Here is a 23,107-nt window from a genome sequence, read left to right on the forward strand (position 1 = left end):
ATGAGTTTCATGGAAATGATATATTGCTGGTCTTAAATATTAACTTACAAGGTCAAGTGAAATGTACGTCTTGAGGAACACCTTCAGTTTGAGAATCAACACACAACAACCTGCACACTGAGCATTTAAACATACAGTACGTTTCTTCCCTGCGATGATGCAACAACCAAGTCACATTTAGGCATTTCTCTTCACACAAGACACAATTACACAAACGCATAAAAAGCTTTTTTTCCCTTTAAATCATTTATAACAAAATTAGATTTATGATTCTGGCTCTTGCTACAACATATCAATTGATCGCTATATAAATTAACAATATTAACAACAAACAAATGAAAATAATACAAAAAGCTATCTGTTTTTTTACAAATCTTGTTAGTTTACAGTATAAAATAATCTTATGCAAGTGAGACCTGGGCGTTGTTAAATATGTTCATCGTAGAGCTTATCCCTTATGCTGGCAGGGTGAACATGCTTGTTCAAGATGCATTGGTTGGTTTCCTGATTTTGAATGTCTGTGTGCTGCAACAGAGTGAAACACTGAGGCCATATTGGCTCAACACAGAGCCAGCCCCACCCTTTTCCTGAAGGTCCATGGCAGTCTGGATGGATGTCCCTTGAGTGTCCAGTAACTAAAGAAGCGTAGCCACAAAGGCTTTCCCAAAGGTTCTCTTCCTCTTTTAACTACAAGGGTGATGTTTCCCTCCAGATTCCTATGCCATTTGAATGACAACATGGGCGCCATCCTGTGGAAACACAAGGTAGTGCTGGACGAGTAAGATAGCGGAGTTCCAAACCCCAGTCTGTGATGGCCGGTATCTATCTCTCTCAGAGTGGACGAGGCCTCTATCTGACCCACCTGTCTTCTGAGAATCCCTTCAGTCCATCTTTGCCTGTCTGCAAATCCATGAATCACCCCCATGTCCCCCCCACTCCTCCCTTCCTCAGGTATGGACCCTGAGTGCTAGGCAGTGTTGGTTGTTTGGCCCTCTCTCAGCCCCCTTCCCCTGGGGCACTAGGGTCACCGGCCAGGGCAGGCTGTGGGCTTGATGCAGCGGCCCTGGAACAGCACCAGGTTGGCTGGGCAGTGGCAGCCGGCCATGCAGGGCTTGTGGCAGGGCCCGATCTCGTTCCAGTTGTCACAGGTCTTGGTGCAGCCTGGGCCACAGGTGTCGTACACCGCTCCGTGTTTACACTGGGTGGCTGAGAAGACGGGGTTGGTTAGACAGAACTGCAGATCGCCTAACATGAATGGATTTCAGAGATACGTTGATCAATTCTGTTGAGCAAATTGAGCGTGGGGGAAGTCCATGAAGTTTAGTGATAGGCTGTGTGTGCTGTCACTCACCCATGCAGGCAGCCTCTGGCTTCCAGTAGAAGGGGGCTCCCTCCCTCTCACAGGCCCGGCTGTAGGCGATGAAGGACTCACAGTAACAGTTCTTATGCACCGGACACTCACACATGTCTGTTACACAGGACCTAGAGAAAGACAGAGAGAGAAAGAGAGAGAGATAAGACAAATACATTTTGAATTAAATTGAATGGACTGGATTAAATGTATCTCCATACTAAGAGGGTTCCATATTCAACACATTGGACATTTTATGCACATTGGAGACAATCAAATATCACGTTTGCTATATGAACAAAATGTCACAAGAGCGTTGGAAATGTTGCAGATTCTAGGACAAATCTCATTACAAATGAAGCTTCCCAACGTTCCTGAGACACCCCAAGAACCACTGACCTATAGAAGGAGGCAAAGTCCACCACCCGGTGACACTTCTGGAACTCCCAGGACTTGAGCTTCTGACACTCCCTGTGAGCGCGGAACCTGACCTTTACACTGCCGGGACAGAGGTACGAGGTGGGCCTCCTGAGGGGCTGGGCACAAACCTCATTCCCCTCCACTCGCCACGACTCTGCAAACTCATCCACCACGAACTTGAAGAGGCCGTCGCTGCCCATGGTGTCATCCCGCTTGTGTCCATTGTAGTTCCCACAGAGGCCGCAGAGTCGACCGCGCAGGTGAGGAGCAGCCACCACCTCCACGAAGCTGTCCCCGTCCCACGTGATCTCCAGACCTGAGGGAGGGGGAGGAGGGAGAAAGAAAGAGAGAGAGTTATGCTTCAAAAAGGAGCTGCAGTGTTCTTTAGGTTCCAATGAAGTTAACATGAAGCCTGTCTAACCTGCGATGGTGGTGAGTTTGAGCAGGTATCCATCCAGGTCGATGTGGACCCCAGGGCCATGGTAGGGCAGGGCGATGCGCGTGCCGTTCCTCCTCACCGTTAGGTGCTGGTGCAGGCTGAGACTCAGCCCTCCTATCCTCAGCTCCACTGACTGGGTCCAGGAGTAGGAGCGGGTTCGCCTCGCATCGTTCCTCACCACAACCGTGAAGCCAGAGTCAGAGCCGGCGCTGTTTCCACCCCCGCCAGAGGGGGCGCCACCACAGTCTCGAGTTAGAACATACTGGCAGGTTCCTTGGAAGTTAAATGTGCGCCCGTCGAAGGTGTTGTAGTGGGGGTCGCCGAATACAGTGCACACGCCTGGCTCTGGTAGAAGTGATAGGAGGGAGAGAGAGAGGCGACTGTGTTTAATTATGGGCATCAATTTGATCCAACTTGTTTTCCTGTATTTTGCATGAGAAATCTGTGCTTAATACAACATGACTAAATGTCAATTTGAGAGAAGACCAAGAAAGAAACAACCGCCACAAAACTGGAAAACGCAACCCACAAAGGTGTGTGAGGACCCAGCAGAGGAAGAGGGGAGTAACTTACTCACTTTCAGTGCAAACCGGGCAGCAACCTGTCCTGTTCAGGATCTTATTCTAGAAGAGACAGACAGACAGATCAGCAGGCAGCCAGACAGAGCGCAAGAGACAGACAGTCAACTGGACAGTTGGACACATTAATACCCACACACATAGACACAGACAGATGCAACCAGTCAAACGTGGACAGCCAGACATTGATACTCTCTGCCTGGTGTATGTGTGTGTTTGCTAGAGAGATGGTGGGGGGTACGTTTCAACTTCCATCAGAGGTGCACATTTCAGAACTCTATCCCCTTCAACCTCCACTTACCTTTGCCCCGGCCGGGGCTGTCGTCATCCCTTACACCCCCCCCACACACACCCTGGTCCCACCTGACCCCCATCACAGTGCACAAAGGGCTCTCCCTCTTTGAAGCTCTTTGAGACATGGAGAGATTGACTTTCAGGATCTAAATATAGGGAAGCTCTTCTTTACTGTCACTCAAACATCATCCAGACAAAGACCTGACTGGAGACTGTGTGTCTCCTATGGGACGGAGGGGCAGACACATGGGTGACCGCACTGTGACCGTGTGACAGGTGAACGCTACATGACCACCAGGAAGGTATGATGAGTGGATGTTGTGATACTGTATGACAGGTGACCGCTAGGTGACCGTGTCTCAGTTGGCTGTTATGTAACTATTACGACTGAAAGATTAGTGGAATCTGTGTGGGTAGCTGGACAGGTAGGATGACTGACAGTGAGGGTGAACAGGTGGTCACAGGTCAGGTGACAGAGGAATGGATGAGACTGAGGCAGAAATTCCTTTAACCATAAAGTGGTATATTTACTGAGTAGTCTGTGCTGCATAACAAAGGAAACAGAATAACGTGTATCCAATCAAATCCATCATCACAAAGATCTAATCATAACATTCATTCATTGTTAACATCATTTAGGGAATTCAACAATCCAGTTAATTAATAAGTCAATAGGAATCGTCGGTGAGTAATTTAGGCTCGTAACTATTTATCATAAATCATGAAAGAATAATACAAACAGTGATCGGTTATTCAATCTATAAATCGCCATTAGTTGGATATCAGAGCCGATCAGTTCAACAAACAATTACTTTGTTATTTCACCCTTTCAAGTGTCTTCATGTGTACACGGAATTTCATTACATATTAACTATACCAATTGCATAATTGTCCTATTATGATCCGTAGGGCCGGAATCATTGACCATTCACATTAGACAAAATGTTTGAAGCGTGCGCTCCAAGCCACGCGATAATAACTTCAAACAACAACTGATGGCCCACTCTCCCGATCGCAACAGATAGTTCAGATGAAAGGTAACAGAGTCGGTGGACTTACGTGGATTCATGGACGCACAGAACTTCTGGATTTGACAGAGTGAAGGAAGAGAAAGCAGCGCGATCAGGCGATGGTGATTTCCTCCTTTTATGGAGTGGAGATCTGTCGGACATTTCCACCTGACCTAATTAAAGCGCCCCTGGCCCAGCTGAGTAAGTGGCAATGAATTAAATGATTATTCCACCAACTCCATGGGCTTTTTCTACAACGACAGATGACCATTACATTACCGCGCAACAAGCAACCGCTATGTGACCATAACAGGTGAAGGCTAGGTAACCATTGTAACCGTGTGAACGCTGGTCACTGGCAGCATGAATAAGTAACTGATCATTTGGTCGCTGGAATGCAAAGAATCTACTACATCACCCCAAGACAGGTGACCACCGTGAGAACTGGGACCGTTACTCAGCCCAAAAAACTTGACACCTGAAGGTATGGTTACTGTGGTAAGCTACCAGGGTCGTGCCATGGCCCACTCACACTGTTCTGGCCCAGGTGAACCGGGTTTTAACTCCTTACCGCTCGCCGCTAAATCAGCTTCCAGCCAGCTGCCTGCTGTGACACCAACACGTCACATACGTGGATTTAACATGTGGCGGTTAGTCACAGACAGTAACTCTGGACAGTAGACAGCCTCTGTCTGTCTCAGTGGGAGGAGGACCAGATAGATGGGGACGTGATGAAGTGTGAAAGGGACTGTGTCATGTTGATGATTCAGAGAGAACAGAGGGACCCCAGGGCCTTGTCCTATAGATATAGGCAGTGTTCATAACATAAGTGCACTTTTCTCCGTGTAAGTTGCAGGTGGGAAATTGCTTAAAGCTGAAATCTGCATATGGTGAAACAGCGCCACTGTCCGCCCCAGCGCATTTGTTGTAGTTTTTCTTTTGTTGATGAAACGGAGGAGAGGAGCATTCAGCATCGTGGTAAAAATGATTTGCAGTACATGCTCTGCTGTTCCATCATGGGTCCAATGAAGAAAAAAACTGGGTTTGTTGTTTGAAGTAACTTCTTTGTTGAAGTAATATCGCAAATGGATGTGGCAGTTTCACCAAGTATGGATTCCAGCTTTAAGGTGATAGATAAAGTGAGTGAGGATGATTCTTTTTTTAAGTCTATTCTAATCGATGTTGGGATTCACATCAATTCATTGAAAAATTCCTGGAATGAAAAGGCGCAATACAAAGAGAGACAGTTTGTGATTGGGCCTTGAGCCTGTCACTCACCGAGGGGCAGCTGGTGATTGGCACACACTGCTTTGGCTGGCACTCGATGGCCCCCTTGACACAGGCACACAGGGTGCAGTTCACAGACGACCACATGTCTCCCTCCTAGAGCGGAGGAAGAAGCAGAGAGAGAACCAATCAACCACAACATCACTCAACTTATCAAACAAGTATTAATGGCTGTATAAATATGCATATAAATGTCAGAATAAGGACAACTGCGGTGGATAAGTATCAGTGTTGAATGTTGAGGCGATGGTAAGGTTCTATTTTCCCAGTTGATGTCAAGGATGCAGCATTAGGACTTGTTGTCCCAGACGGTCTCACCCGGTAGATCTTGTTCCTGACCCGGCAGTACTTCACTTCCTCTACCTTCACAAAGGACAGACACGCCTCACAGCACTGGTCACCATGGCAACTGCCCGGCCGAGAGCAGCGCTTCCTGCACACCACAGTGGAATTCTGGGAAGGTGGCGGGATACGAGGGAAGGAGAAGGGGTCAGTTATTGATGGTGATTTGGTGATATGGCACATAAATTGAATAGAGTTCTGGTCCCTGGTTCCCTGGTTCCCTGGTTCGTTCTTACCTTGCAGGTACAGGTGGTGCAGTTGTCGTGCTTGAAAGTGGTGCCGTCCTCATAGACCTCACTGTGGAACAGACAACTCCCCATCGACAGGTCAAACACTTTCCTCTGGCCTGACGGCGAGAGAGAGAAAGAAAACCTTGAGATCAGCTTGATGATAATTATTCTGACTGTTAAGATGTTTTAATAATGTGTGATGTTTTAATAGTAATTCATGAAATATGAATATGTTCTCCAGACGTCTATCAGAGAGTCCTATGAGGTATTTGATGAGAGGGGTGTTACCGAGGCACTTGGGACAGCACTGTCCGGGCTGAGTGTGGCTCAGGTGGGCGGGGCATGAGAGGACAGGACACACATCCCTGACGCAGAGGGTCCGGCCTCCCTGAAAGAACACAGCATATCAAATCAAATCAAATCGTTATTTCTCACATGCGCCGAATACAACTGGTCCGGGCTGAGTGTTACCTTACCTTGAAATGCTTACTTACAAGCCCTTAACCAACAATGCAGTTTTAAGAAAATAGAGTTCAGAAAAGATTTACTAAATAAACTAAAGTTTAAAAAAATACCCCAATAAAAGAATAAGGAGGGTATATACATAGACGTTAGAACAATGCTGCATTCATCTTCTCTTATGCATTACTCAACTTATCTCCACTTAATGACCGTTTCCATTACACAATATCATTTATACCTTTGTCTGCACTTGTCAAACCCGGATTGCTACCTTCAACAGCTCACAAACACAACTACTCTAGATGCCAGATGGTTGTCACAGTCCCCCCTGGCCTTGTAGCAGTGTGCCCTCATTAACGGCTGGTACAGGACACAGTGTACACTAGTCCCACTGAGGCGTTAATGTGTTTACAGACTCACCTCACAATGTGTTTACTCACTCACCTCCCCTGTTTGTTTACTATGGGGAGGAGGAGGGGGGAGGGGGAGCGTGACCACTGTGTCCCCTGAGAGCCAAGACAAACTCATTTGGACCACAGAGGGGCCAGTCACTGTACTGTGGGGACTGGAGACATGCATGTCTATACAGTGTATACTCACAGTGCAGGTGCATTTAATACAGGGTTCTCCCTCAGGGTGAAACTCTTCCCTCTCTTTGTACAGACGGCCCTCCAAGATACAGCCTGGAACAGAAGAGACACACAGGTTAGCTTTATTATCGATGTATTCCTTTCTTCACACACACACACACACACACACACACACACACACACACACACACACACACACACACACACACACACACACACACACACACACACACACACACACACACACACACACGCGCATACACACACTCACTCGGGCACGTTGGACAGCACTTCTTGGGGTGAATCTTGGGGTTCCTGCAGTGGACGACACATTGTGCTTCCGCTTCAGTTACCACACCTTCCTGTCAAGACCAGGAAGCAATTAAAACAGTGATTTATTTATTATTGTTTGAGCAAATTTCCTACGCCATATTCTCAGCAGCATCCCTGTCCAGTCCTAGGCTACGTACATCAGTGAATATTCTGCCGCATACCTCTCATTCCTGTATTAGAAAAACTCGTCTCTCGGTTGCTTAGCGGTTTGAATCCCGTTTCAGTTATGTAAGGCATGTACTACGTAAGCAGGATATTAGATAGGGACATACCATTAGATAGGATCATTCCATTCTGCAACTCACACATGCATCTATTCTACACACTGGGACACCCCTGATCACTCACTGGAAATCTACCTGAATAAAATCTACCTGAATAAAATCTACCTGAATAAAATCTACCTGAAAAAAGATCCTGAATCAACAACAACATGAGAACCACCAAGTGAAGCTCAGAAACACACGTGTCTCCCTTGTTGAGCAGATCTCAGTAGTCTGCCATGTGTTGAGTTCAATAGAAGTGACATGTATTCTACATACCCTAGGATTGTTAGAACTAGGGGCCTCAACACATTGTGTGTGAGGTCTGGATACTGGTTAGACCCCCCCTCCCATTCCCGCCGCGTGGGTATCTTGGGGATGGAGTAAATGAGTGGTGTGTGGAGCTCAGCTTTATTCACACGCCACCCTTCAACACGCAGACTAACACATAGTCTAGTTTGACTGGACCTCCCCAATGCTGGAGCTGACACTCCCTCACACAGCTGTGTCCACCGCCATTTTATTTCGTTTAATTTTTTTTACATTTAACCTTTATTTAACTAGGCAAGTCAGTTAAGAACAAATTCTTAATATATATTTACAATGACGGCCATTGACTTATAGTGTTCAGATCTGTGCGTGTGTTTTAAGTGGTATTGTGGGACCCTGTGAGTGTGTGGTGTGTATACAGTAAGTGAGGTTGGGCATGTGGTTTGAGTGTGTTTTGAGGAGACGTGTGGGGTTAGTCTTGTGAGGTAGACACTGGGTTGGGGAGGCTTGGAACCAGATGGGTGGACTGTACTGCCAAGTTCACCTGGCTCCGCTCCCAAAGATATTGAGACATAGATCATCCTCCTTTATCTTTCTATCCCTCTCCTTCACTCGCTCTCTCTCTCTAAGCCCCCCCCAACTTCATCTGCCTTTCTTTCTCTTTATGTCTCTTCTTCCTCCAACCCCTTGGCTATCTGTCCACTGTCTCATTTTTTCTCTCCCTCACCTCTCGTTCCCTCCCCAACTCTGTGTCTCTGTCTGCGTCATTCAGCCTCCCACTCTAAATGCATGTCTATCTTTCCCTAGATCCTCATATATCTTTCTCCCTTTCTTCATTAATCTCTCTTTCCCTTTCCACCCGTTTCTCTTTCACTCACTCCCCCTCTGTCTGTTTACCTCTTTTCCACTCACTCCCTTCTTTCATTCCCTCTCTCTTTCCCTCTCCCTGTCTGCCTCTCTCTTAGTACTCCCTCTTTCCATCATTTACTTTACATTCCCTCTGCTTACTTTTCTCATCATTATCTCTCGCTCTGTCTTTTACCCTCCCTTTCTCTCTTTCATTTCTCTGTGTGACACTCACCTGACAGCGGCGAGAGATGCAGGGCTTGAGGGAGCTGGTCCAGGAGACAGAACTTTTATAGGACTCTCCATCTAGCTGACAACCTAGAGAGAGAGAGGGGGAGAGAGAGAGAGAGGGAGAGAGAGAGAGAGAGAGAGAGAGAGAGAGAGAGAGAGAGAGAGAGGGGAATGATAGAGAGAGAGTGAGAGAGAGAGGGGGGATAGAGAGGAAGAGACAGAGAGAGAGAGAGAGAGAGAAAGAGAGAGAGAGAGAGAGAGAGAGAGAGAGACAGAGAGAGACAGAGAGAGAGAGAGGGGAAGGATAGAGAGAGAGTGAGAGAGGGGGGATAGAGATAGAGAGAGAGAGAGAGAGAGAGAGAGAGAGAGAGAGAGAGAAAGAGAAAGTTAGCACTCCACTGGATGTGAATGTTTACTAGTTCGTGGAAACTAAAAGTCTATAGGGAGCACTAAATGGACTACATGTGTGAACATAGAGCTGTTTGCCTCTCCAGACCATAAGTGTTGAGACAGATTGAACACAGGGTTATAAATCCACTGTAAGCGATGCCTGGAGGGAGTCTGTCACCACCGTCAGAGCCAGCTGGCTATAGTGCCCCCTATGGCTTGGGAAGACCTTTCTTTGATTGTCATGATTTGGCATAGTGATGGTGAGGTTTAGTAGTCTCGACACTGTCAGATATGTGCAATTCAGACACTTGAGACAGACAGACAGACACACTGACGGACGGACGGACGGACGGACGGACGGACAGACAGACAACCCCAATCCATTATATAGATGTATCAAGATACCAGAACATGTTGTTGTGAACTGTCCAGATCCAAGGGCATGATAAAAACACCATGTGAAATGGGCCTGGGCCTGAGATCCACTATGAGCAATCACAACGCTCCAGATACACCACCCACAGTCAATAAGGGACTAAATAATTACACTCTTCAATTTCAACAGATATAGGGTTGTCTGGTTATGGAAACACAGCACAACCATTCCTATGATAAAACCACTGCATTAAGTACTTGAACAGTGGGAGGTTTTCATGCTGACATGAGCAACTTCCTGTTCTAAATGTAGACATGGTCATGAATAAAACCCAAAGTCAACCACAATGGAGGAACAATAGGCACTAATACCGTTCACCATGACAACATGGGGCTTTCCATGGGCGACTTAAGCGAGCTCCACCTCTTTTCATTTTAATTAACTCTAGTCTCGTATAATCTTGACCGCAAACAAAGGACCGCGCCCCTGACCATGAGGTGGTCAATGCTGTGGGCCATGTCCAAGGTGACCCCAACACTACCCGACCCCTGTGTGTTCCGACCGGGAGGCGAATGAGTGCGGTCCTAGTCTGGGAGGCTGAGAGGCGCAGCAGCTCATAAACTAGGTTTATTTCTGTGCCCCGTAAACCCAACTCTGAACCCCAACAGGTCCCAACCCGTCCCAGAGAGGAGAAGTCCACCACTGCAGCTGTGTGTGTGTGTGTGTGTGTGTGTGTGTGTGTGTGTGTGTGTGTGTGTGTGTGTGTGTGTGTGTGTGTGTGTGTGTGTGTGTGTGTGTGAGAGAGAGAGAATAGGTCTGAAGACTTATATACGATCTGCTGTACACCTGTCACGTTTGTGGGTGTATGTGAGTAGAAGCCTGGAAAACAATAGCTATATGTGTTTGTATATGCAGCAATTTACCCTCAAGCAGAATCTTCAGTTGGTCTGATACAGTACACATACACACACACACAGTAACCATTGTGCTGTGGGAAGAAAAACTATTCCTCGTTCCTCCACAAGAAGGCAGTAGTGGTTAAATAAGTAGGTTGACCAGTGCAGCTGGACTGACTGTCTTCTACTGTGGGACTCAAGCTGTCACGTCACCCTCACTCCTACAGGTAGCATCAATGACCGTCAAACAACATCACTGCAATGCTGCAGCAAGGTCTATACATCAACACTAAAGAGATCCAGAGATAGACCTAACTCACTCCACTAGACAAAGTTCCAAGTCTACTGGTCTCGCTGAGACTACAGAACAGTACATGCATCCCCTAACCTTTGACCTCATGTTTTCACGGTGATGAGAGTAGTAGAGTGTTTGTGCTGCTCACCTTTGCATCTCTCACAGCAGGCTCCCGTCTGCTTGACCACCAGAGCACAGTCCTCAGACACCAGGGGACACTTCTCCTGTTTACAGTCTGCCTTCCCCTTCTGATGGAGAGGGGGAGGGGGGGGGGTAGAGAGATAGAGATCAAAAGAGAGAGGGGGGAGGAGAGAGAAAGAGGGGGGAGAGAGAGAGGAAGAGAGAGACGGAGGGATGGAGGGAGAGAAAGAGATGCTTTTTGATTGCCATCAGTGTATTCACATTATAAAGTCTCCTACACATTCTTTGTCGACACACTCCCTTTTTACAGGCTAAAATGATCTCTGGTTACATGTACTTTATGCAGACGTTCTCTTTCTCTCTTCTCAATTTATGTACAACCTCACTTTATATACTCGCTTAACATGATCACTTTGCCACTAGCTTTATACACTCCCTTTATATAGTCCCCATTTACTCAGTGCAACCTAACTGGACTGTATAATGAGTCAACTTCAAAGCCGGACCGTGGCCCATATAACTAAAATAAAACTGGGCGGTTTTATTTACAGAGAGCCTTCACTGGTTCCCTAACCACGCTGGTTTGGGTGATGTCATCAGTGAAGGCGAGAGAAGGGCGGCGAGAGGCGAAGGCACATGGAATCCATACATAGTCTCTGTAAAGCTCTCCCCAAACCACTGGCCTAAAACGTAGAGATTTTCAGAGCACTTTCAACAGCCAGTTTGAGACAAATATGTCTGAGAGTGAGATATATGATGCCAGATAGATAGAGGGATGGATTGAAAGTGAGAGAGAGAGAGAGAGAGAGAGAGAGAGAGAGAGAGAGAGAGAGAGATAGAAAGAGTGGAAAGAAGTTATGTGTATTCTGACGACCACAGTTATCTCCAGTAGTGTCATAGAGGTCACGTATTTGTCCTTGAATCTTTATGTCTCTCCACACCTGTGCTTTCCCAGTTGGGCTTTGGAACCATTCCACTTGGCAGCCATTAACACTAAGTGGTGTGAAAAGGTTTGACCTCTCTCAGCAAAGGTCAGGGGTCAAACCAGGTCACCACGCCTCATAAACACTCAACATACCGTGCACTTTCTGAGGCTTCTTACTGGTCTACTGGTGGTATGTCGTGGCTTCTAATAGGCCAACGGGTGGTCTGGGGGTTGTTATTGGACTACTGCTAGTCTCTTGTAATAACTAGACAAATATTTGACCTGAGGGGTAATAACATGTTGATAGGTTAATGGGACCATCTAAAAAGATATATGTAGAGTATGTAAGATGCATTGATCCCTGACGTGATGGTCGTGTGCTGTGGAAAGATGACCACTAGATGGCGACAGCACAGTCAGTTTCACCATCTCCATTTGCCAACTTAAGATAATCAAAATGTGTTCAGTTAAACCATGGCCTACGTATGATTTCTCTCTCCCTCCCTCCTAATCTCTCTCCCAGTCTTTTCCACTATCACTCTCTCTCTCAGCCTGACATCAGAGGGCATGCCAAAACAAGCTGACAGGCTCGCCAGCCACCGTGCCGCCGGTCTTTCATGGAAGGATGGAGAGATCACTAAAAGGCTCTTCAGAGAAGCACTCAAATCAAAGGCCTATTTAAACCTGGACTCCTTGCCCTCGTGACCCTTCACCTCCCCCAAAACAAACAGGTCGCGACCCCACAGGAGCAGCAGTTGTGGCTTATAACTGGATGAAAAAAGATAAGGGCAACAATATATACATTTCACTGAGAAGTCACAAGCCTATCCAAGAAGTAGGCCTATTCCTGCACCAGTGGTAGAATGTGAATGGTGCTGAATGAACTGAACGTAACTTTTGGCTCCGATGTGTAGGTAGATTAGCTCCATGACTTTTCTTTGAATTCAGATGGTTGTTGTCCTATCCTTCTTTATGTCCTGGCAGGTAGCCTAGCAGTTACAATATCTGATCCGATAAGGTGAAAATCTGTCGATGCGGCCTTGAGCAAAGCACTTAACCCTAATTTAATCCAGGGGTGCCGTACTACAGTGGAGGCTGCTGAAGGGAGGACAGAAACCATGTGTTTGATGAATTTGTATACCATTTCACTGATTCCGCTCCAGCCATTAACACGAGCCCATCCTCCCCAATTAAGGTACCACCAACCTCCTGTGCCGTACTACTATGGCTGTCCCTGTAAAACAACAGATTTCACTCAACCTATCTTGTGTGTGACAATAAAACATATATACACTACCAATCAAAAGTTTTAGAACACCTACTCATTCAAGGGTTTTTCTTTATTTTTTGTATTTTCTACATTGTAGAATAATAGTGAAGACATCAGAACTATGAAATAACACATATGGAATCATGTAGTAACCAAAAAAAAGTGTTAAACAAATCAAAATATATTTTGCTTTTGCCTTTGCTTTGACGACACCTTTGCACACTGTTGGCATTCTCTCAACCAGCTTCATGAGGTAGTCACCTGGAATGCATTTCAATTAACAGGTGTGTCCAAACTTTTGACTGGTACTGTATTTTTTTTATTTAACCTTTATTTAATAAGGCAACTCAGTTAAGAACAAATTCTTATTTTACAATGACAGCCTACCCCGGCCAAACCCTCTCCTAACCCGGACGACGCTGAGCCAATTGTGCGCCGCACCACGGGACTCCCGATCATGGCTGGTTGTGATACAGCCTGGATATATATATATATACACATATTTTTTTTTGGTCTCTACCCCTCTATTAGAAGTATCCTGGAAGGTCCAATAGCAAAGCTGCTCTGGCGATTCTCTAACACCATCTTTACTCTATAGACCACTGGGAGAACTGAGGGGGATGGAGAAAGAGAGCGAAAAATAAAGGAGGATTGTGTCTTCTTTGAATCTTCTAGACTACACTCTTAGAAAAAAAGGGTTCCAAAATGGTTCTTCAGGTGTCCTCATAGGATAACTCTTTTTGGTTCCAGATAAAACACTTTTGGGTTCCATGTAGAATCCTCTGTAGAAAGGGTTCTGCATGGAACACAAAAGGGTTCTACCTGGAACCAAAAGGGTTCTACCTGCAACCAAAAAGGGTTCTACAAGGGTTCTACCTGCAACCAATAAGGGTTCTACCTGCAACCAAAAAGGATTCTACCTACAACCAAAAAGGGTTCTTCAAAGGTTCTCCTATGGGGACAGCTGAAGAACCCATTAAGGTTCTAGATAGCACCTTTTTTCTAAGAATGTAGAGATATCAAGTGTCTCATTTCATCCTAGCATTTAGGCTTTTATTGTTTGGAGTTTGGTTGTCCCTTTAGACAGAATGGTGCACAAGTTATTGCTCTTGTTGATGAATTCCTTTTCATAAAATGAAGTTCACATGCTGATTCCGCACATAAACCCAGTGTTATTGCATCTCTGTACCTAGACAGACATGCTGGCTGGTTTAGTGGTTTGCTGACAACGCCAATGGCAGAGGTAAAGACTGTAAAGGTACACGGTGAGTATTGATCTCCATGTTTGTGGAGCGGTTGGAACAGGAAAGGACCTTTGGCTTTCCAAATGTTTGCAGATCACTGGTCAGCCCACTGAGCTCATCAATCACTGCTACTGAGAAAGAGGAGAGGGGGCAAAAAGCGAGGGAGAGTAGTAGATAGCAGGTTAACGAGAGCTGCCTCCTGGCTGCCTGTATATTATGTTTAGCAAGCGGGAGGCAGATTCCTGCGTCTTGTGAGATGGCTGGCGAAAAGAATGGCTTCTCTGTGTGCCTCAGTTTCCGCCAGTGAAGGGCCATTAACAAGTACTCCGCCGCAACTGGGAGCCTGTGAGTGACACTAGAGCCCTGTCAGCTCACCCCCCACCCTTTAAAATCCGCTAACCCCCCTTAAAAGACAGCATGGCGACACAAGTGTCTTTCAGGCTGGCCTCCCTCCCCTGCGAGGCACTCTGGGGCCAGTGACATGACGGACGGGCCAAGATGAAAGGCTAGCCGTGGCCCTCTGATGACTGATAGCATTCAGCATGGCTCCTAGTGATGGAAGCCTGATAAGGAGGTGGTTAGCAGAGGGAGACATATCAAAGAGACTATCAGAGTCGCTAGAGACAGCCGAGGCAGCACAGCCACAGTAGCGTGCACAGTGCACACAGAAATATATAACCTTACACACACACACTGTTTCTCTGTTTCACATAAGGCAAATACCCTGCAAGTCAAACACAACATTTGTAGAAACTTCCTCACCACATGGCACTTTTAAAGAGGGACTAAAAAGACAGGCGAGGGAGAGTGTTATTGAATCTGGCTGCTGGTGACAGAAAAGCCTCGTACTTGCATTCTCAACCCCTAAAAGAATGACCTTCAAAGCAAGGAGAGACAGAGGTCAAATAGCAAATGTTCCAGGAAAGACGCCTCCTTTCACATGTGTAGCCTCGATTTAACAGGCTGACGGGGCAAAGTCAGCATGAAGACAAGGGCGTCTTTAAACAAACAATGCCATTTTGTTTAAAAGCCAGTGTGGGCTTAGAAGGGAAATAATTACATAGATTCTGCTCTTATTGAAACATTATTCATCATTCTTTGTGATTAGTAGAAAAACAGTACAGGCATATTTTCCCACTTAGGCCTACAACTCGGCTATAGACTATACATAATTAGGCCAATATGAATATTAAAGCTATTCAGTCAAGCGCAGAGGCAATAATTACGCACAACAATTGCGTTTTGTTCCTCCTCCGTGGAACCTACGTGCCAACAACAAATAGGGAAGCTCAATGTCAACTAACAATTACCTGCCCTAACACCATTTGAAAGTTATTTAGGAAGAATTGGGATTTGTTCTCACCAGACAGACGCAGGTGATACACGGGTTGTCCGTTATGTTGGGTATGTGGAGCACCTCTCCTTCGTTCTCGCAGCTGGCTTCTGTACCTGTGAAGGGCGCGAGGAGAGAGGCAATAAATTCGGGTCTTAGATAAGTTGTCATGGACAGGCTCGCTTTTTCTTTAGGCCTACCACGAATTGTACCCGCTATGCCATAACGGCGAGGTATATTTTGTAGACGTTAAAATAAGTTGCTCTAATAGTCTGAGTTTTATCGACAAGTTCATGTTTCTAATTTATTTTGATTATATAGACTATAGCCTATAACTTTTCCTAAATTACGAAATATTAGATCAGCTTACCTCAGAATATTTTTGTCAGAGTGACTTACATTTAGATGAGACAACATTTTTAGTTGAGCAGGGTAGTGGCAGCCAGGGAAAGTATTGGGGGGGAAATTTGGTGACAAAGTGGTTTCTGTGAGAATTACAGGAGCAGGGCAATTACCCCGACAGGAGCGTACCCTACAACCTTCAATTACCCCGACAGTAGCGTACCCTAAAACCTACAATTACCCCGACAGTAGCATACCCTACAACCTTCAATTACCCCGACAGGAGCGTACCCTACAACCTTCAATTACCCCGACAGTAGCATACCCTACAACCTTCAATTACCCCGACAGTAGCGTACCCTACAACCTACAATTACCCCGACAGTAGCGTACCCTACAACCTACAATTACCCCGACAGTAGCGTACCCTACAACCTTCGCGTGTAATTAAACCAGCACAGCTTTAAGTGATTGTGGGGAAACCCAACACTTTAGCCTCAATCCAATGAGGCGTTTCTTCTTTTATAAAGCAGAGATGAATGAATAGCCCTAGAAATGTTGTTTACTCTTCATCCACCTCTTGCAGCCGAGCACAGTGACAGGGCGCATTTGTCTTTCTACAACCACACAACTTTCCTCTTCCACGAAAACGGTGCGTTCAACTCCCGGCCCTGCAGGGAAAACAATAGACAGATGATATACCGCATATTTGGAATACCAGGTAGGGACACGCCATGGGAATTTGATGGTAGTCTACTCAGCTAATACCGATAGGCAGGTTTTTCTTTCCCCTGAAATAAATGATCATGTTTGCACAATGATAAGGCGCCAGGTGACTTGGATACTGACCTCGACAGCACGAGCCAACTCGAGTTTCCAAAACAACAGTAGATGGGCAAATTATACTGGTGATCCAATGCGCCTGTCATGAGGTTTCAAACGAACCCGAGGGTACCAGTTACCCGACAGAACATATTGTTTTCACTCAACTTTTAACGTCAGTCCAATGACATGGGGACATGTGTTGTTGATTTAACGTTGATTTCACGTTAGTTGACAATTCAACCAAATGTAAATCAAAACTAGACGTTGAGCTGACGTCTGTGCGGAGTGGGAAGTAACGGAAAAGTGAATAGCCTACCTCTAGGCCTGTAGGCTAGCTTTTGGGCTTTTTTCTTGTTTTTGTCAATTGCTTGATATGTTTTGAAACTAAATAGGCCAAGTCAATGTATCTTACCTGTAATTAAAGGCGAGGAGGACTGTGGCATTTGGAACAGTAAAAACACGAATAAAAAGCTGCAGGTGAACTTAATAGAAAGTTCCAAGGCGCTCGAGCAGCAATACATCATCATCCTAAAATTGGTCCAGTAAAAAAAGAAGGAATACGTAAAAAAGAAAATGGTATGCTAGAATATATATATATATTTATATCCCCATGGGTTGGTGTGCGAATGAAACCCCTAGAATATATGGGACTCCAGCATAATTGCCCCCATTCAGGCTACTATAGCGTTCTTCAGTTGGTTTTGTTCCAGCCCATAACCTTCAGTTTGTCAAAATGCTAAACGACATCCCGTGTCCTCCTGCATCCGACAATCGACATGACACATGAAAATTACAATGACAATGCGGTGCGGACAGCCAGGCGACAGTCCTCATGTCGCGTCAAGGAGCGCTCTTGTTCCCAAAACAAATGCAGGGGTTAGAACATGTTTCCAAAACGTGAAAAACAAAGTTCATGAGAGATTAAAATAAAACAGATGTGTATAATAAAAAAGACAAATAAAACTATTCGGAAATAAATTCCCCAAATAGCCTAAAGATATACTCGTAATTAAATGTCTTCAAAAATCCTCATGTTTGGAAGTACCAAAAATATACAGATGTTGTCAAGCGCTAAAAGAAACCGGTTGCGTTTGGAATTGTATGTCCGTTTTGCGCCGAGATGCTGTCCAACTGTCTCAGGTTTAGTAGCGGGCTTTAGGTTAGGCTACATGAGCCGGCACTGGTCTCTCTCTCTCCGAGCTCCGCGAGAAGCGAACCACCTCCAGCCCAAAGTTAGAGTAAACTGCTCCTACCGAGGCGCACGGCGATGCCAGCGTAATAGAAACCCTACTACTCCAGTTAAACATCCCCGCAGGGTGCAGGAACCTCCTCCAAACAAAACGAGAACGGCCCCTCAATATTTCAATTGTTGCCGTGGGTTTAATAATCCGACTGATTTGAAGTACAATCTTGCCCGCTGCTCCCGGCTGGCTGCAGCTCTGGTACTGAAACACTCTGTACAATACCGCGCTGTGAGAGAACCACCTACTGCAATCAAATCTCGAGGCTGGATCTCGTTTCACTACAAACACGCCTGGATACACAACATGCGATTCACCTGTCTTTACTGTTCATCTCTGCTGCGCTCTCTCAACACCGCCACGCTGCAAAACAGGGTGAAACGCAGAATGGAACAACGAAAATGCACTAATTCAGGCCACTTTGTATCAAGGTGGGGTTTCTGCGCCCCTCGAGCTGCCCGCGGACCAAGCGTTATCCCACAATTGTTGATCTCCCTCCACCCGCATTGACGGGGCGCACCACAATGTCTGTCTGTTCAGTATCAAATATTTTACATTTTCCAGTCATATCCTCAATGCAACACTTATTTGATAAAGTAGTAATTTTCTTTGTTTGACCCCACTTCAAAGGTCTGATGTCAATTCAGTATATAATCTATAACATTTCAATAGCCTATAATAAGGACACATATCTAGTTTAGGCCACATTAACCAGCTTGCATGACATGATGTGTCTGTTACTGTTGTTTGAGACAGATTTAGAAATCTACACCTTTTAAAACAGTTTGTCACTCTTAACATTGTGCTTCTGAAGAACCTCAAATGGGAAGGAAAAGCATTTCTTCAAAGAACCAAATTATGACCCAACCCTGTATTTACAGCATTTAACTGTCAAGGAACAATGTTTTATTTTATCTAATTGCATTGCTCTTGTTACTTTGCATTGTAAACATGCCACGAGTGACGAGTAAACTTAGCGAATGTGTGTGTCTGTGTGTTAGAGAGAAAGGGAGTGTGTGTCACTGTCTTTGTGTCGACAGTGTGTGTGCATTCAGCAGTACAGATGAACGTTGTGTTCATATCGAACACAAGATGGCGCCAAAGAGCACCCTTTTGAAGTAGAGGTGTCTATTCCCAAATTCTCCGCAAGATTATTACAGATGCCGAGTTGAAACAGTTATTTATTTAACTGTGCCATAAATGACCCTCTTCCACTCCATAACGACATAGTCCTATTGCGCTGTCGTAATTCAGATTCCTTAGTATGGTCCTTTGTAGCTGAGTTGGTAGCGCATGGTGCTTGTAATGCTAGGCTAGTGGGTTTAAATCACGGGACAACTCATAAGTACGTTTTGGATAAAAGCGTCTGCTAAATGGCATATATTATTATATTATAGAGCAGGGAGGGATGGGCAACTTTGATGGAGTGGGGGGACAAATATATAGTGCTTAAAAGTATATTTCCTGCAATTCTGCACATTTTGCCATGGGGTGTAAAGAAAAGTTTAGTTTTAAAACAAGTTTGCTGCAATTCTACCCATTTTGCCATAGCTGGAGGCAAATGTTTGCAGTTTTTAATATGATAGCTGATGATCAATGGGCCCCACCCGGTCGGTTTCGAATAACTTACCAATCTAAAAACGTTTAGCTGACATGAGCTAATTGAGTGCTGATGCACAACCACATTTCGAAGTTGCACCTTGTGTATTCTATTATTCAAAAAAAGTTCCTAAAAAAAAAGATAATATTTGTATTTGATTTATTTTGGGGTGAAATTGGTCCACGGGCCTACAAAAGGGGAAAGAGTTGTCCATCCCTGTTATAGTGTTGTGCTGTTGTGTGAATACGACTAAGTCAATTTGGATAAAAGCATCTACTAAATGGTATATATTATTATATCAGATATTATAGAGTGTTGTGCTTGTGTGTCACTGTCCCTGCTTGAGTCAATATGTATGTAATCAGTGTGAAGGGAATTTTTTATCATTGTGTCTACTACTACATCTTATTGACATGGGGCAGACGTTGTGGAGACATTGCACAGAGGTTAAGAGAGTCCTGGGAGTCAGCTGTCCAGGGTTAAGACTGCGGGCAGACGGTGGGTCTGGGTCCAGAGGGTAAGGGGTTAGACTCAGCTGTCGTGTCAAGACTGGAGCGCGACCTCCGTCCGGCTCAGACCCACGCCAGCCTGGATCAGACAGCAGCACCACGGTGGATCCAGGGATACCCTCGCTCCATCCCAACTTAAAACAAGCCTGAACTCTGACGTCTTCAGGGTGAGAGGTCGGGTACCCGCGGGCTTCAGCTGTGCGAGCGGGCGACTCACAGGCGACTTCATTTGGGCCCCGATCAGAGACGACACACTCGCTCACAGAAACACACACATCTAGAAACACACCAGAACACTCAAATAGAACCGCAGACATAGAAAACACTATCATGCACAAAAACACCCATAGAGAAAGTGAGTGTCTCTTTAAGACAGGGGAGAGGAAAAACAGAGGCATTTATCAAAGAGCATCATGGGAGCTGTAGATTTAGTCTGGGGCTGGGACCTACCACACTCAATACTTTCCATCGTTTTACAAGCTTTTCACAGGGAAGTAGGGATAACAGTTCACCTCCTCTCAGAGACACATTAACGTTACATACTGTTCTGATGCATATACATTAGATATCCGTTCTCTCCTAAGCCTCTCACAAGACAGCTTCGCTAATAAAATGACACCAACCCATTTGTTTCTAAAAGTCTAATCCAAAGGGCTTTTTATTACATTCTCTCAAAACTGTGCGGCACTGTTCGTTTTTCACAGTGGGGCATGTAACAATGTTTGGTCCTAGTTCAATCATTTTTTGCACTTGAACCTGTCCTGTACAACATTCATGTTGTGAAACACAGAGCGCCACAAAGCGTTTAGTCAAAGACACAAGTTATTGAGGAGAATAGTAAAAAAACAGAGAACCCACTGACGTCAAAGAGACATAACACAGACCTGAGAGGAGAGTCCGCCAGAGTCCATCCCCATCTTCTTCCACAACATCTACAAACGACCCGTGCCAAATTAAACAGTGAGTCTCACAGTTACTCAATCTTAAATTGACCTTGTGCCGAGCTCAGGAAAATTTGCACAGACCGTTTACACAACAGTAAGGGAAAAAAAAACAACCCTAAAGCCACTGGCCAAAGACAAAGCCATTTTAACAGTGACCAATCCTATATACTCTAACATATACACTGTCCCACATACTCTGTAAGCAAGGAGTGAAAGGAGACAGACTTAAAGGGATAGAGAATGACATGCATACGGAGGGAGATTAAGAAGATACAAACATTAAACAATAGTTTCATAGCACTAACTTGAATCACCCTGCTTTGTCTATAAAAACAGGCAGAGAACAGGTGCCTGGTGCATCAGACTAGCTGATTACGGTACAAAACCTTTGCTATAATACATTCATAAGCTGAGTTAGGAAACGATACACATCTAAATTCATCAAGACACGTACAGACAACACACATACAGGACGTACAGGTACAGTACAATACAAAGAGCTGTTTGGATTGTCATTGGTCAGGCTGGCACAGCGATCCTCTAACAGAAGGTGGCCTATGGTCTCAGAGGCTGGCTGGAAACACTGTACCACTTGCAGAGCTGTGTGTTGCAGAATACGAGCAGGTGCTAGCTAGTGTTTTTACATGTATAGTTGTGCATGTTTGTATTCTTGTGTTTGTGTGCATGTGTTTGTGGATTCAGGTGTGTGTGATTAAGTATGTTCCTGCAAGTCCTCACAAACGATTATGAGGGCTGCTTGAATCCCCCCCTTTTCGTTTCTCTGCTATTGTCTCAGTTTGATGGTTTTCCTGCTTCAGTGTGCTGATGGGGGGGTGAAAGTGACCTTGTTTTACCCCAGGGGACATACGGAGGGATGGACGGAACGCGGGGGATATTCTTAGCCTGAGGCGGGGGTGGCTTTGGCAAGGCATGGTGCCACACGAGGGGGAGAGAGGGCGGGGTAGATGTCAGCGTGCCCGCGTGTAGGCGGGGTGGTTAGGGCGCACAGGGCTGTGGGTTCCACTACGAGACGCTGCCACTGGAAGGAAGGGAGGGGAAGGGCTTTGATGTCGCACGTCCGACTCCTACACTGTTCTACTGGAGTTTCTGACTGGGCCTCATCTTCTGCACCGCACCTTCACCCAACACAGACACCAGAAGTCCTGACTATGGACCAGCATCAGCCCTGATAGAAGTGTGTTTGTCAATGTGTGTATGTGTGTGTGTGTGTGTGTGTGTGTGTGTGTGTGTGTGTGTGTGTGTGTGTGTGTGTGTGTGTGTGTGTGTGTGTGTGTAACTGAATGTATTTATTGCATGACATTATCAGCCCTCTCCAGCAGCAGCATCTGGCTCTTTCTTTTTCTCCTTGACCTTCACAGATGACTTTCTCGACACTTTCTCTTTCCCAGGCTCCTTCAAAGACTCTTTGCTGGTCTCCTTAGAAGACTCCTTATTTGACTCCTTTCCAGATTCCTTGGAGGACTCCTTCTTTTCCTTGGACTCTTTCAAAGACTCCTTTTTTGACTCTTTCCCAGGGTCCTTGGGCTCTTTGGGCTCCTTGGTCGACTCCTTCTTCTTTTCCTTAGAGGACTCCTTCTTTTCTCTCTTCACTTCTTTCACAGGCTCTTCTGCAGTCTCTTCCACTGTCTCCTTGACTCCCCCCTCAGCAGACACTTTCTTGTCCTTTGATTCTTTATCTGAAACGGGTCAGACAGAGAGATACGAGTGATTAACACGTTATTACCAGGTACACACTCACATGAACAGGACTCCCACACCTCATCAACTTGGGATTCCTCGTCTGTGACGGAGGATAGACAGCCCCTTCTC

At 45.6% G+C, this 23,107-nt stretch overlaps 2 protein-coding genes across 5 annotated transcripts in view; both read right to left on the minus strand.

Annotated features, from left to right (window-relative positions):
- Position 1: 1 nt before the first annotated feature.
- On the minus strand, positions 2-18,717 carry LOC106581223 (BMP-binding endothelial regulator protein). Of its 2 annotated transcripts, none has more exons than XM_014163140.2 (15): positions 17,396-18,717; positions 15,847-15,932; positions 11,052-11,151; positions 8,951-9,033; positions 7,275-7,365; positions 7,014-7,096; positions 6,240-6,339; positions 5,958-6,067; positions 5,698-5,832; positions 5,371-5,475; positions 2,788-2,833; positions 2,193-2,555; positions 1,751-2,087; positions 1,352-1,482; positions 2-1,206 (listed from the first exon to the last, which is right to left on the minus strand). In XM_014163140.2, exons 1-15 carry the CDS (start codon positions 17,508-17,510, stop codon positions 1,025-1,027), a joined length of 2,067 nt encoding a protein of 688 aa, XP_014018615.1. In that variant the 5' UTR covers positions 17,511-18,717; the 3' UTR covers positions 2-1,024. The 2 variants fall into 2 exon arrangements, with proteins under 2 accessions (XP_014018615.1, XP_045558663.1); XM_045702707.1 differs by lacking the exon at positions 17,396-18,717 and adding an exon at positions 16,725-17,379.
- A 2,246-nt stretch (positions 18,718-20,963) lies between these two features.
- LOC106581206 (protein PTHB1) overlaps positions 20,964-23,107 on the minus strand; it is a 200,779-nt gene continuing 198,635 nt past the window's right edge. For all 3 annotated transcript variants that reach the window (XM_045702702.1, XM_014163124.2, XM_014163115.2), the window contains one exon: positions 20,964-22,974. In XM_045702702.1, the coding sequence (XP_045558658.1) occupies positions 22,601-22,974 (374 nt within the window). In that variant the 3' untranslated portion in view covers positions 20,964-22,600. The remainder of the gene's footprint in view (positions 22,975-23,107) is intronic.

Source organism: Salmo salar, chromosome ssa02, assembly GCF_905237065.1.
Source record: "Salmo salar chromosome ssa02, Ssal_v3.1, whole genome shotgun sequence".
NCBI classification, from domain to species: Eukaryota; Metazoa; Chordata; class Actinopteri; order Salmoniformes; family Salmonidae; genus Salmo; species Salmo salar.